We start from the raw sequence: 14,358 nt of genomic DNA on the forward strand, positions 1-14,358 counted from the left end.
ACCAAGAGTCACCTCTGCTGCGGAGGAGAAGTTCATCCGAGTCACCAGCCTCAGAAATCGCAGGTTAACAGCAGCTCAGATTAGAGACCAGGTCAATGTCACACAGAGTTCTAGCAGCAGACACATCTCTAGAACAACTGTTAGGAGGAGACTGTGTGAATCAGGCCTTCATGGTAGAAGATCTGCTAGGAAACCACTGCTAAGGACGGGCAACAAGCAGAAGAGACTTGTTTGGGCTAAAGAACACAAGGAATGGACATTAGACCAGTGGAAATCTGTGCTTTGGTCTGATGAGTCCAAATTTGAGATCTTTGGTTCCAACCACCGTGTCTTTGTGCGACGCAGAAAAGGTGAACGGATGGACTCTACATGCCTGGTTCCCACCGTGAAGCATGGAGGAGGAGGTGCGATGGTGTGGGGGGGCTTTGCTGGTGACACTGTTGGGGATTTATTCAAAATTGAAGGCATACTGATTGCCCATAACCGTGACTTCACTATCGCAATACCCTGCAGGTCTGGCATGCTGCATACATTGGCGTCACGAACAGGATACAATCATTCCTGCACCATTGTGGAATATAAAGACTGTGTGCCATTAATTACTCTTAAAGTGACAAGCCCTAATTGTTTTATTGAAAAATTGCTGGGCCAAAGAGAACTGTAATAATTTGCGGTGTGAAGATTACATGGGACTGTTTGCCGTTTGCTTAAGCCACCGCTTGCTGTCAGTGAATAGACAGCGCTTTGCTCAAAGATGGCCGCTTAACCTGACGGGATCACAAGTGTGCCTCGTTGTGCCCGTTTGGCGTGAAAAAGGACAAGGTGAAGTTACCGCCCAGCCTGCAAGGAAGGAAAAACGCCACCCTGCCTGGAAAAAGGTACCGCCTACCTGAATCCCGGAGCTGCGAGAGGCCGCGCCTACCTGCTGACGCTGTGCGTGGGACTCCCGGCTGACGTAGCCACGCATCTCGGGAGACTTGGAGCGAGCACCGCCGGAGTAACTACTAACTTTACCCTTTACTGGCCCCCTTCCGATTACTATACCGGAACGTCCCCGACTCCTGCCAGGGTACCGGAGAGGGTTCCCCACTAGCTACCAGAGACTCGACCGAAAAAAAACAAAAAAAAAACTGACATTCTCGCTCCGGTACCGCTCCGCTGTCATTTAAAGGGCCATACCCATCTAGTAGCGCTATGTCCGCACCCGAAGAAACCTGATGCCACTGACCATGACGTATTATTTTGGGGCCCCCTGGTTCCCATGATATTCAGGGGAAGCCCATAAATTAAAGGACTTTAGGGACCAGAAATACTGGCCTTGTTCCGGCTCTACCCTATATCTGCTAAACAACAAATGGAGATCCTCCTAGCTCAGATAGAGGGGGCCGCCCGCAGGGAAGTCATGTCATGGCCCCGTTCTGAAAAGAGTAGCCTGGAGCAGATTTTTGATCGCCTCGGCACCACGTTTGAGGCCAGAACGGTGTCCGAAGTTAAAATGCGATTCTTTAGCAGAAAGCAGCAGCCTGGGGAGTCACTCCGCGATTTCGCTCTGTCCTTGCAAGAGACCCTGAAGGCTGTGGTCCAGGTGGACCCCAAAGAGGCTGAGGACCAGGAAAGGACTCTTAGAGAACAGTTCATTGCGGGTATAAGTACTGAGCATTTAAAAGGCCAGCTGCGGATGTTGTCGGCTCAACACCCCCATTGTACATTTTTGGACTTTAAAGAATTGGCCATCAGTATACGAGGCCAGAACCCTGCCGCAGGGCCAGCAGCCTTCCCTGAACCTCAGGCTTGTCAGCCAAAGACTGTCAATGTGGGGCCCGCTGGAGTCAGTCAGGCCACTCAGGCTCCAGTCACAGATGTAGTGGCAGCACTAATGGAGCAAGTGAACTATCTTACTCTAAGCTTAGATTAAGTATGCAAGAAAATAGAGGAGTGGGAGAGACCATTGTTACTGGAAGATGAAGGCCCTTTTCCTCCAAGACTCCGACCTGCATATAGGGATGTATATCCAAAACAACCTGATGGGCGACCGAGTTACCAGGCATAGAAGTAGAAAACAGCCTATCTGCCACTATTGTAAGAAATATGTATATACTGAATCAATGTGCTGGCCGTTAAACGGGCAACCCCTGAGGCAGAGGACCGCCCCTCGGGAGGTAGAACAGTAGGTTCAAAGGATCCAAGCTGGATGCCTAAATATGTAGGATCCCTGTCCAAAAATTAAAATATGTATCAACGGGATACCCTTTGAAGCCCTGCTGGATACTGGGTCTCAGGTCACCACCATCCAACGACCTGCCTTTGACAAATTCTGGGCATTCTAATCTCCTCACCCAGCCACCAGAGGCCTGGCTAGATATCATTGCCAGCAACGGTAAGCCAGTGAAAGTCCATGGGTATTGGGAACCTACTCTTCAGGTGGGAGAAGCCACCTTACCACAGCAAGGCGTGATTGTGGTATAAGCAGAAGATAAAGGAGGACACCCTGTGATCCTAGGGACTAATGTCCTTAAAAATTGTTACTCTGAAGTGCTTGAAGCATTGAATCAAACTATATCTTCAGCCTCGCCTGCTTCCAGAAGAGTCATTCAAAAGACTATCAGTGTGCTGTGTGCTCAACAAAGGTTCGCCAACAAGAAAGGAGAAATCTGTACTGTCCGGATCCGGGATAACCGGCCGGTAATTCTGCCTCCTAAATTCCCAGATCATCCTGTGGTGCCGTGCGGTGTTAGGGGTTCAGGGCCAGGACTATCAAGCCCTAGTGGAACCTATTCAAATTGAGAATCATCCCTTCGTACGGACAGCCAAGAGTCTGGTGACCGTGTCTCAAGGTAAAGTGCCTGTCCGGTTAATTAACTTTGGTGATCATCCCGTTACTCTTTTTAAACACTGCCCCGTTGCTCAGCTTTTCCAGGTGTCTTTCCAGGATGTGATCCGTCTGCCTGCCGCGGAGACGTTCCAGACCACACAGAGCAGCAGCACCACCGCCAGCACCCCTACAGCATCCTGGTGGGAAGAACTTACATGTTGGGAACTGAATCCACCCCGAAGGAGCAAATAGGAGTTCTGAATCTGGTGAAGGAGCACCACCAGGCTTTCAGCAAGCACTCCACAGACTATGGAGAGGTCAGTGTAATTAAACACACCATACCCACTGGCTCTCATCCTCCTATTAAGGAGAGACACCGACCCATACCGCCTACTACCTATCAGTCTGTGAAAGAGATGATACAAGAGATGAAAGACTCTAATATAATCCGGGACCGTCATAGTCCCTGGGCTGCGCCCCTAGTTCTTGTCCGAGAAAAAGATGGCAGCATAAGGTTCTGCGTGGATTACAGAAAAATCTATCAAATCCCCCACAAAGATGCATATCCATTGCCACGCATTGAGGAGTCCTTGACTGCCCTGGGGTCATCAGCCTATTTCTCTACCTTGGACTTAACTAGTGGGTACTGGCAGGTACCCATGGCCCCAGAAGATCGAGAAAAGGCTGCTTTCACTACACCTATGGGCCTGTTTGAATTCAATTATATGCCGTTTGGACTGTGTAACGCTCCAGGGACGTTCCAGCTGCTGATGGAGCGTTGTTTAGGCCATAGAAATTTTGAGACTGTGCTATTATACCTGGATGATGTCATTATATACTCCAAGACGTATGAGGACCATTTAAAACACCTGGCTGAAGTGTTTCAAGTTCTTACTAAATATGGCCTCAAAATCAAGCCATCCAAGTGCCACCTGCTGAAACCAGCCGTCAGATATCTCGGGCACATTGTCAGTGCCGAAGGAGTACAGCCTGATCCTGATAAACTTGCTGCTGTCCGTAACTGGCCTACTCCTACCACCGTGAAAGAGGTGAGAAGCTTTCTCAGTTTTGCAGGGTATTACAGGCATTTCCCGCATTTCGCACAAATTGCGGATCCAATCCAGGAACTCTTGAGGGGGCATCCAAAGAAGAGCCCAAAAACTCCTATTCCTGTTGAATGGAACGACGAGCGGGAAATTGCCTTTCAGCTCCTAAAGAAGAAGTTGACTGAACCCCCTGTTCTGGGTTACCCAGATTATCAGAAACCATTCCACCTCTACACAGATGCCAGTAAAAGAGGCCTGGGGGCCGTGTTGGCTCAAGTGCAAGATAACAAAGAAAGGGTAATTGCCTACGCCAGCAGATCCCTGAAGGGAGCTGAAAAGAACGACCAGAACTACAGTTCCTTCAAGCTGGAGTTTCTTGCCTTAGTGTGGGCTGTGACCGAAAAGTTCAAAGACTATCTCGCTGCCACACCATTTGTTGCCTTCAGGGAAAATAACCCCCTGGCGCATCTGAATACATTCAAATTAGGGGCTCTGGAGCGAAGATGGGCCTCCCGCCTGGCCAACTATGACTTCACTGTGAAATACCGGGCAGGCCGCTCCAACGATAACACTGATGCCCTGTCACGGGCTTCCCACTACAGAAGCCCCAGATGAACCAAAGGATGCCTGGGAAGAAGTGGAAATGCCAGCGTTCTACAATAAATTTGCCCAGCAGGATAATATCCGCACTAAAAACCTCCCTGCTGCTGATCCTTCCTCATCAGATATTCCTGAGTCCAGAGGCGACCAAGAAAGGTGGATTAAGCTCCAGTCCGAAAGTAGAGTCCTTGGTGAACTGCTCGACTTCCTTACCAGTGGGAGAATCCGCAGGAAGAGTGCAGACCCAGAACTAGCGAGACTGTGGAGACATCGCCACCAACTCTTCCTTCAAAGAGGCCTGTTGCTCAGAAGGAGTCTGGATCCAGTGTCCTGTGATAGGATAAATCAAATGCTCATACCACGTCGAGATGCCAGTCTGGTGTTGGAAATGTATCACAACCAGTCCGGACACTTCGGCATGCAGAAGACTGAGGCTACCATTCGCAGAAAATTCTATTGGATTGGGATGAGAGAAGATATTGAGAAATGGTGCCGAGAATGCACTGCCTGTGCTGTGTAGTGTTGATCACGAATATTCGAATTTCGAATTTTTATTGCGAATATAGGAACTTCGAAAATTCGCGAATTTTTCGAATATAGTTATATATATTCGCAATTTCGAATATTCCAAATTTTTTCCCTTTTTTTTTTTTTTTTTTTTATTCGATTTTTATTTTTTTAAATCAGTACACATGATCCCTCCCTGCTTCTAGCTTGTGGGCCAATAAGAAGGCTGCAGTATACTTGACTTTAGGAGTAGTAGTGTTTGCAAATTTTGCTCTATATTAGTTTTTTGAAATATTCGCTATATTGCTATATATTCTTGTTTTAGAATATTCGAAAAAACAAAGTTATAGCAATATAGCGAATATTCGAAAAAAATCGAATATAGAGCAATTTAGCTAATATAGTGCTATAATCTTTTGTTTTTATAGTTGTACGGTAATTTTTTGCCAATCTGAACTTCAGATGAGAAAAAAATTACAACTATTAGACAAAGAAGATTATAGCACTATATTAGCTAAATTGATCTATTGCTATATATTCTTATTTTAGAATATTACGAATATTTGAAAAATGAAGTTATAGCAATATAGCGAATAGTCTAAAAAAATCGAATATAGAGCAATTTAGCTAATATAGTGCTATAATCTTCTTTGTCTAATAGTTGCAAGTTGAAAAATTCGCAATAAATAATTAGAATCCGAAAATTCGAATTCCTTGCCGATTTTTCGAGTAAAAAAATCGTGAATTTTTGAATTTGCGAATATTCGACAAAATATTCTCGAAATATTGCGAATTCGAATATGACCCCTGCCTCTCATCACTAGTGCTGTGGGGCGAACTGAACGCCATGACCAGAGGGCGCCTCTCCATCCTATCGTAAGTAAAACTCCTTTAGAACTTGTTGCTATTGATCATTTTAAGTTGGAGCCGAGTCGCTCAGGGTATACTTATGCCATGACTATTATTGATCACTTCACTAAGTTTGTCGTACCAGTGCCTGTGAAAGACCTGACAGCCAAGACCACAGCAGAGGCGTTCTGGAAGCATTTCCTGCTGCCCTATGGCTGTCCAGAGAGAATCCTCACTGACCAAGGGTCTGCGTTTGAGTCACAGCTGTTCCAAGAGATGTGCCTGCTGCATAATTGCCAGAAAGTCCGGACCATTGCCTACCATCTGCAAGGTAACGGACTCTGTGAAAAGATGAATCAAACTCTCATTGAAATGCTGAGAGCAGTACCCCCTGAGACAAGGGGTGATTGGCCTACTCTGTTGCCACAGCTCATGTATACCTATAACAACACCATTCATTGTTCCACTGGTTACACACCTTTCTATTTGATGTTTGGCCGACAAGGGAGGTTGCCTGCGGATCACTCCCTAGATGTGCAAGTGCCGGATGTCATTAACCCACTACCAAAAACTGATTGGGTAGTGGAGCACCAAAGACGTCTCCTCAATGCCAAAGAGATCGTTCAGGAATGCATGGAGAATGCTCGGGAACGACAACAAAGAGACTATGACCAGGCTGCCCATGCAGAACCCCTAGCTCTAGGAGACAAGGTGTGGTTGAAGAACAACCACCGAACCAGCAAATTGGACAGTAAATGGGAAAGGATTCCCTATGTCATTTCTTCCATCCCTAATGCTGAGGCTCACATTTACCAAATCTCCAGAGAAGGTAAAGGCTCTCAAGTTGTACATAGAAATCGTTTAAGGCCTTGTATAGAAGGAGAACCTGCAGCAGAGGACATTGCGCCGGAGCTTACTGAGCTGAACTGCCAGCTTCACCTATTGATCCTATGCAGGCTGTTGAGAACTTAATCCATGATAAAGATCCGCTTCATTGGTTCCTCACGCCCTGGTTAAACTTGGTGGTACCAGCTCCAGTCCCTGCTAGTTCTCAACCCCAGGACAACCTGTCCCAGAGAGCTCCTAAAGTAGCTCCAGAACCGGTGAGTTCCTCTCACCCTCCTGAGTCCAGGCAGGAAGAACCTCTGACAGTAAGGAGGTCTACACGGTCCACTAAGGGGAACCCACCTGTGAGATTTGGAGACTACATTATGGGCCCAGGTAGCCCCTCACGGGAAACCCCTGTTTAACCCTTTACAAGCCTGGGTACGGACTCATATTTGTTCTTGTTCTTGTGTGGACTATCTTGGTATTATTGATACGCTGCACCAGGTCAGCGCCCCCTGTTCCCTTACATTATCCTGAGAGAAGAGAACGACGCCCCTTTTCACCGCACTTTCCAGTGAAACTGTTTGTTATATTTATATTGCTACTGTGGTGATTGCTGTGTATGCCTGTTCTCCATTTTGTCTTTTAGGCTGCAGTTTCCAGCTGGACGGACCCCTTTATGTTGCGCCGAGGACGGGCAACGTCATAGCGTGGGGGTATGTAGTATCCCACTAGGTAAAGGTGGGCACTACACAAGGGTTAATATGTCTATTGCATTAATGTAATGTTTACTGTTCATTTCCCTGTATTATCTGGGTGTCAGGCCTGTCAGGGTGTAGTTTAGCCTCCTAGACGCTAGAGGGAGCTAGAGGAGCACTAGGTATATATAGGTAGGCCCAGACAGGGGAGAGTTAGTTCATTCCAGGTGGCTAAAAGTGAACATAGTCAGCCTGAAGCTCCTGAGTCTAAGCTTAGCTCAGTAGAGTCACCCCAGAAGAAGAATCTACCTCCTGGGAGAAACCTGCAGCTTCCCGCACCACAGGAACAGAACAACCAGCTCAGAGAAGTAAGCTGAGAGGCAGAGGTACTTTAAGATAGAAGCAAGGGTCAATGCGGGAGGAAGATTTATTACCAAGGATTAAAGCCAGCATTTAGGCATCCGGGCCTTGGGATCCAGCCAGCTAGAATAGCTGAGGGGATAGTGCAGCATAGTTCTGCGAAGCATTAACTGTTTGCCCTCCAAGTATCTTGCAAGATTTATACCTGCCATATTGTGAAGTAAACCTGCTGTGGCATTTGTGATATAAGGGACTGCATCATTATCAACTGTCTGTACAAAGTTGGACTGTTTTCCAAAGTAAAGCAACGTTTGGTTCACCATACCATCTGTGTACTCTATTACTACTGCTATAAATCGGTGTGCCACCGTTACAGGCACTGGCGTCACGATCCTTAAAGGGACCTTGCCTCAGGCACTCAAAACACCTGCAACATCCAGGGCACCTCACATACCATCAGGTCTGGTCGACACATCCAGAGTGTGCCCCAGAGGAACTTGTGTCTACCTCTCCTTCACTGCCGCATGCCTGCCCAGGGTTCCCCTCCAAAAAGTGAGTAACCCTCGATTGCCCATAACCGTGACCTCACTATCGCAATACCCTGCAGGTCTGGCGTGCTGCAATACTGAACCAGCATGGCTACCACAGCATCTTGCAGCGGCATGCTATTCCATCCGGTTTGCGTTTAGTTGGACCATCATTTATTTTTCAACAGGACAATGACCCCAAACACACCTCCAGGCTGTGTAAGGGCTATGTGACCATGAAGGAGAGTGATGGGGTGCTGCGCCAGATGACCTGGCCTCCACAGTCACCGGACCTGAACCCAATCGAGATGGTTTGGGGTGAGCTGGACCGCAGAGTGAAGGCAAAAGGGCCAACAAGTGCTAAGCATCTCTGGGATCTCCTTCAAGACTGTGGGAAGACCATTTCAGGTGACTACCTCTTGAAGCTCATCAAGAGAATGCCAAGAGTGTGCAAAGCAGTAATCAAAAGCAAAAGGTGGCTACTTTGAAGAACCTAGAATATGACCTATTTTCAGTTGTTTCACACTTTTTTGTTATGTATATAATTCCACATGTGATAATTCATAGTTTTGATGCCTTCAGTGTGAATCTACAATTGTCAAAGTCATGAAAATAAAGAAAACTCTTTGAATGAGAAGGTGCGTCCAAACTTTTGGTCTGTACTGTATATACAGAATAAGAGCAGATACTGAGGATTACACCCAGTATACAGGATAGGAGAAGTGGTACTGTGCAGTGTATATATATACAGAATAAGAGCAGATACTGAGGATTACACCCGGTATACAGGACAGGAGAAGTGGTACTGTGCAGTGTATATATACACAGGATAAGAGCAGATACTGAGGATTACACCCGGTATACAGGACAGGAGAAGTGGTACTGTGCAGTGTATATATACAGAATAAGAGCAGATACTGAGGATTACACCCGGTATACAGGACAGGAGAAGTGGTACTGTGCAGTGTATATATACAGAATAAGAGCAGATACTGAGGATTACACCCGGTATACAGGACAGGAGAAGTGGTACTGTGCAGTGTATATATACAGAATAAGAGCAGATACTGAGGATTACACCCAGTATACAGGACAGGAGAAGTGGTACTGTGCAGTGTCTATATATACAGAATAAGAGCAGATACTGAGGATTACACCCGGTATACAGGACAGGAGAAGTGGTACTGTGCAGTGTATATATACAGAATAAGAGCAGATACTGAGGATTACACCCGGTATACAGGACAGGAGAAGTGGTACTGTGCAGTGTATATATACAGAATAAGAGCAGATACTGAGGATTACACCCAGTATACAGGACAGGAGAAGTGGTACTGTGCAGTGTATATACAGAATAAGAGCAGATACTGAGGATTACACCCGGTACACAGGACAGGAGAAGTGGTACTGTGCAGTGTATATACAGAATAAGAGCAGATACTGAGGATTACACCCGGTATACAGGACAGGAGAAGTGGTACTGTGCAGTGTATATACAGAATAAGAGCAGATACTGAGGATTACACCCAGTATACAGGACAGGAGAAGTGGTACTGTGCAGTGTATATACAGAATAAGAGCAGATACTGAGGATTACACCCGGTATACAGGACAGGAGAAGTGGTACTGTGCAGTGTATATATATACAGAATAAGAGCAGATACTGAGGATTACACCCGGTATACAGGACAGGAGAAGTGGTACTGTGCAGTGTATATATATACAGAATAAGAGCAGATACTGAGGATTACACCCAGTATACAGGACAGGAGAAGTGGTACTGTGCAGTGTATATACAGAATAAGAGCAGAGACTGAGGATTACACCCAGTATACAGGACAGGAGAAGTGGTACTGTGCAGTGTGTATATATATATACAGAATAAGAGCAGATACTGAGGATTACACCCAGTATACGGGACAGGAGAAGTGGTACTGTGCAGTGTATATATATATATACAGAATAAGAGCAGATACTGAGGATTACACCCGGTATACAGGACAGGAGAAGTGGTACTGTGCAGTGTATATATACAGAATAAGAGCAGATACTGAGGATTACACCCGGTATACAGGACAGGAGAAGTGGTACTGTGCAGTGTGTATATATATATACAGAATAAGAGCAGATACTGAGGATTACACCCGGTATACAGGACAGGAGAAGTGGTACTGTGCAGGGTATATATATACACAGAATAAGAGCAGATACTGAGGATTACACCCGGTATACAGGACAGGAGAAGTGGTACTGTGCAGTGTATATATACAGAATAAGAGCAGATACTGAGGATTACACCCAGTATACAGGACAGGAGAAGTGGTACTGTGCAGTGTATATATATACAGGATAAGAGCAGATACTGAGGATTACACCCGGTATACAGGACAGGAGAAGTGGTACTGTGCAGTGTATATATATACACAGAATAAGAGCAGATACTGAGGATTACACCCGGTATACAGGACAGGAGAAGTGGTACTGTGCAGTGTCTAGATGTACATTATAAGGAGTTAGTCATATGATGTTTCTTACCTGAATGATGTTCTGGAAGTCCTTCTTCTTCTCGGGGTAAGCCCACCCTCCCCACCTCTCCCAGCTGTTGGTAGTGTCACTGTCGACAGTGTTTGACTCTCTGCTTCTGTCCTGGCAGTAGTCATAGTCCGGTGCCTGGGAATATATGTATGTACGTTTCGGGGGCACCAGGTTCTTTATCTGTAAACCAAAGAGTCGAAGGAATTATCATGTGATATTATTATTCCTACTATAATTTTTACGGGGTTAAGGGGGTCCTTTTGTCATGTCCGGGGCACATTGAGCTCAGATGTTATGATCTGTAAGAGATTCTGAAGCCCTCATTCTCCTGCGCTTCTCCCTTTTTATCAGATCTTTCTCTGTGGTCAGGGGCATAACTACCATAGCGGCAGACCATGCAACTGCTATGGGGCCCAGGGCAAGAGGGGGCCCAGTCTTAGTTGGGATTATCTCCTCTTCTACTGGGGGTAAAAACTTGGTCAGGACTCTGCCCTCTAAAGGAACAAAGTTTAGCAAACGAGGCAGTGGAAAAATGGCCCAAGGGTCATTGAAAGGGGTTTAGGTGGAAACCCTTCTGTCCTGTGTGGGGGGGGGGGGGGGGGATGGTTTGATTCTTGCTATGGGGCCCTTACTTCTTTATGTATTCCACTGTCTGTGGTTTTTGTGGTGACCCCTTGCTTAGCAGAGCTGTGATAGTAAATAAGCAGCAGCAGAACAAGGAGCAGGAATTCGCCTCTTTACAAAGTTCTCCCACTCTATTGAGTGCATTGTTTCACCACTTTTTTGAAAAAAAATTAAATAAAAAAACATGAATTTTGAGAGAACAGAGTGCTCCGCCGCGCTGCTCTACTATGATTTGTCCGTACCTTGCTCTCGGTCAGTTCAGCTGTGGGATTCATTAGTATGACGCTCTTGTCCACCGCACGCAGCGCACACATCGAACCGCCATTGGCCTGAAGATGCAGCTGAACATCTGATCCGGGCAGAACTTCTTCCTCCGAGAAAGTAAGACTGACCTGGAAGTGGCAAGACAGCAGACACATTATGATACAAAGGAAAACTCTCATTCTCCACTAGAAGTGCAGCATCCTGCTCCGAGAGTCATATTATACTGCAAAATGAAAAAGAAAGTACAAATAGTATATTTCTGTGTAATGTATTTTTATGCTGTATTTACTGCATGCACATAGTAATCACGGGATTCTTAGCCACCACTAGATGGAGCTGGTGTCACCCTCTGCATAAGAGAGGGCAGAACATTCTAGAGCCATTTCCAGTCTAAGCTAGTATGAGTTGAAGTCTAGCTTAGGGCTAGGAGAAGGAAGCACAAATGTGAGGCTGATAGACCAGCTCATCCTGGGCCTGGTACCACCCAAGATGGAGACAGTACATCTCCAGAGAATGGATCTGTCACGGCGCAGTAAATACACTCCACGCTGAACACAGATGGGAAGGGTAAAGGTATTAGGCCTGGAACCTACTGAAAGGGAAATGGTCACACTGAGTCCCTACGCCGAGCCCTGACTGCTATCAGTATGAAGAGACCTTGATGGTAGGAATGTTCATACGCAGGAACCTAAGCCCTATATAACCCTAACAGGGCCCTGCAGATAGTGTCAGGACACGGATGGCCTATTCCTTCCCAGATGAAGGAATAGGAGACCCCCTCAGGCCTAATATGAGCAGGTCGGGGAAAACAACAAACAGCAAAAAAGAAAAACATAACTTCCAGAAGTATGCGGACGAGCAGGAACTTAGAGAGAACCAACACCAGGACTTCCACAAACAAGGAGCTATCAACCGCATAGCATGATGGGTGAGGCCAGACTGAATAGAGGAGAAGGAATGACCACTTAAAGGGATTCTGTCACCTCTTTTTTGGTTATAGAGCTGCGGACATGCACAGCTAGATCGCCGCTAGCCTGGTAATGAACCCAAGGGGCTGCACTAACCTTCCTGGTGCCCAGCCACGCCCGCCTGTGAAGGAGCCCAGCACCGCCTATGTCCTCCGAATCTCCTCCTATCTTCACCGTTAGATTGCCGTAATCTCGCGATGCGCGATCTCGCACATGCGCAGTGCCGGTATAGTGTTCCTTCCCCGTTCTGGCATCAGCCTCAGGGAAGGAACTGCGCATGCGCGAGCTTGCGCATCGTGAGATTATGGAAATCTAACTGTGCCTACACCACATCTATGCTTTTTGCTTAACTTTAATAATTTAATTTATTTTAATTTTGAGGGATATCTTTTCCATTCACACGTCCGCAAAATGGGTCCGCATCCGTTCCGCAATTTTACGGAACCGGTGCAGACCCATTAATTTTCAATAGGGCCGGACTGTGCTGACCGCATCTGCATTTGCGGATCCACATCCGCATTTGTGGATTTGCACTTCCGCATCCGTGCTTCCTTTTCCACAAAAAAATAGAACATGTCCTATTCTTGTCCGCAATTGCAGACAAGATTAGGCATTTTCTATTATAGTGCCGGCGATGTGCGGAATGTGGATTGCCGGTGTCCGTGTTTCGCGGATCCGCTAAACACTTACGGACATGTGAATGGACCCTCATAGTAAAATTATTAAAGGTTACGTTTTATCTTTATGTATATTCTAATGGATTGTCCTCCGTGTACAATGTTATAATATACTTTCTATGTTAGACGGTATATTACAGCGCATTTGTATTGTGCGGCAGTCGCGTGCGGTTCTGCTGCGATACTGCAGGTATATAGAGGGACAAGCGTTACTGGGACAAATAATTTCTACTGGTGTGATATACCAGTCGCCCCCCAAAAAAACATATTGAAGCGGGGTGTTATATACCAATATACTTTCTTTATAGTGCATTTGCGCATGCGCGTACGCGAAAATTATATTGCCAATATTTCGCATTGAAAAAAATAATGAATGGAGATCACAAATTGGAATAACACATCTGGTGTCAGTGTCCGTGTTGTGGGACGATCTGTGCGCTTCTTGTAATTATTTTTTGGCTGCAAATATGAGCTGAAGGTTTTTCAGGTTCGCCTGTCATTAAACTGAATGAGACCAGCCTCAAACTTGCGGTTCGCGAACATTTTATCACGATCGTGTTCGCGAACCGTCCCGGCAGATGTTTGTGCATCACTACCTGTCACAGGACATGGACTTAACCCCTTAAAGGGGTATTCCCACTTCATTAAATATGTATACATTAAATAAATGCCCCCCACTGAACATTTCTTATAATACATGTCATTAAAAAAAACTTACCATTCGTCCTAAAAATCCTCCTTTCACTCCTGTTTGTTTATTCTGGTATCCAAGGCATACGGCCTCATCTCGGCCGCATCGATGTGCCGCGCCTGCGCACAAAATCCTAACCTTTCTAACGGCGGCCGGCCTATGCTGTAAGACGTGAACGCGCACGTCTTATCCCTTTCAGGATTCCGCGCATGCGCAATATATAAATCGCGTCTGAGATTGAGCTGCGCATGCGCGGGCATCCGAACAGTTCGGGCGAGTCAGCGGAGTGAGCGGACGGACGTCGGAGGACCGGGATGCTATCTCCTAATAGGTAAGCATTATTTCTACTGCCCCACTAATCCACCAACGATT

The 14,358-nt window shown here is 46.3% G+C and overlaps 1 protein-coding gene across 3 annotated transcripts in view; it reads right to left on the reverse strand.

The window, feature by feature from the left end:
* Nucleotides 1–14,358, reverse strand: part of LOC122941242 (alpha-2-macroglobulin-like protein 1) — a 154,059-nt gene that overhangs the window by 104,081 nt on the left and 35,620 nt on the right. For all 3 annotated transcript variants that reach the window (XM_044298324.1, XM_044298322.1, XM_044298323.1), the window contains exons 15-16: nucleotides 11,629–11,778; nucleotides 10,763–10,942 (exon numbers count right to left, since the gene is read on the reverse strand). In XM_044298324.1, coding sequence (XP_044154259.1) covers nucleotides 10,763–10,942; nucleotides 11,629–11,778 — 330 coding nt within the window. The remainder of the gene's footprint in view (nucleotides 1–10,762; nucleotides 10,943–11,628; nucleotides 11,779–14,358) is intronic.

The sequence above is a fragment of the Bufo gargarizans genome, chromosome 6 (assembly GCF_014858855.1).
Source record: "Bufo gargarizans isolate SCDJY-AF-19 chromosome 6, ASM1485885v1, whole genome shotgun sequence".
Classification (NCBI taxonomy): Eukaryota; Metazoa; Chordata; class Amphibia; order Anura; family Bufonidae; genus Bufo; species Bufo gargarizans.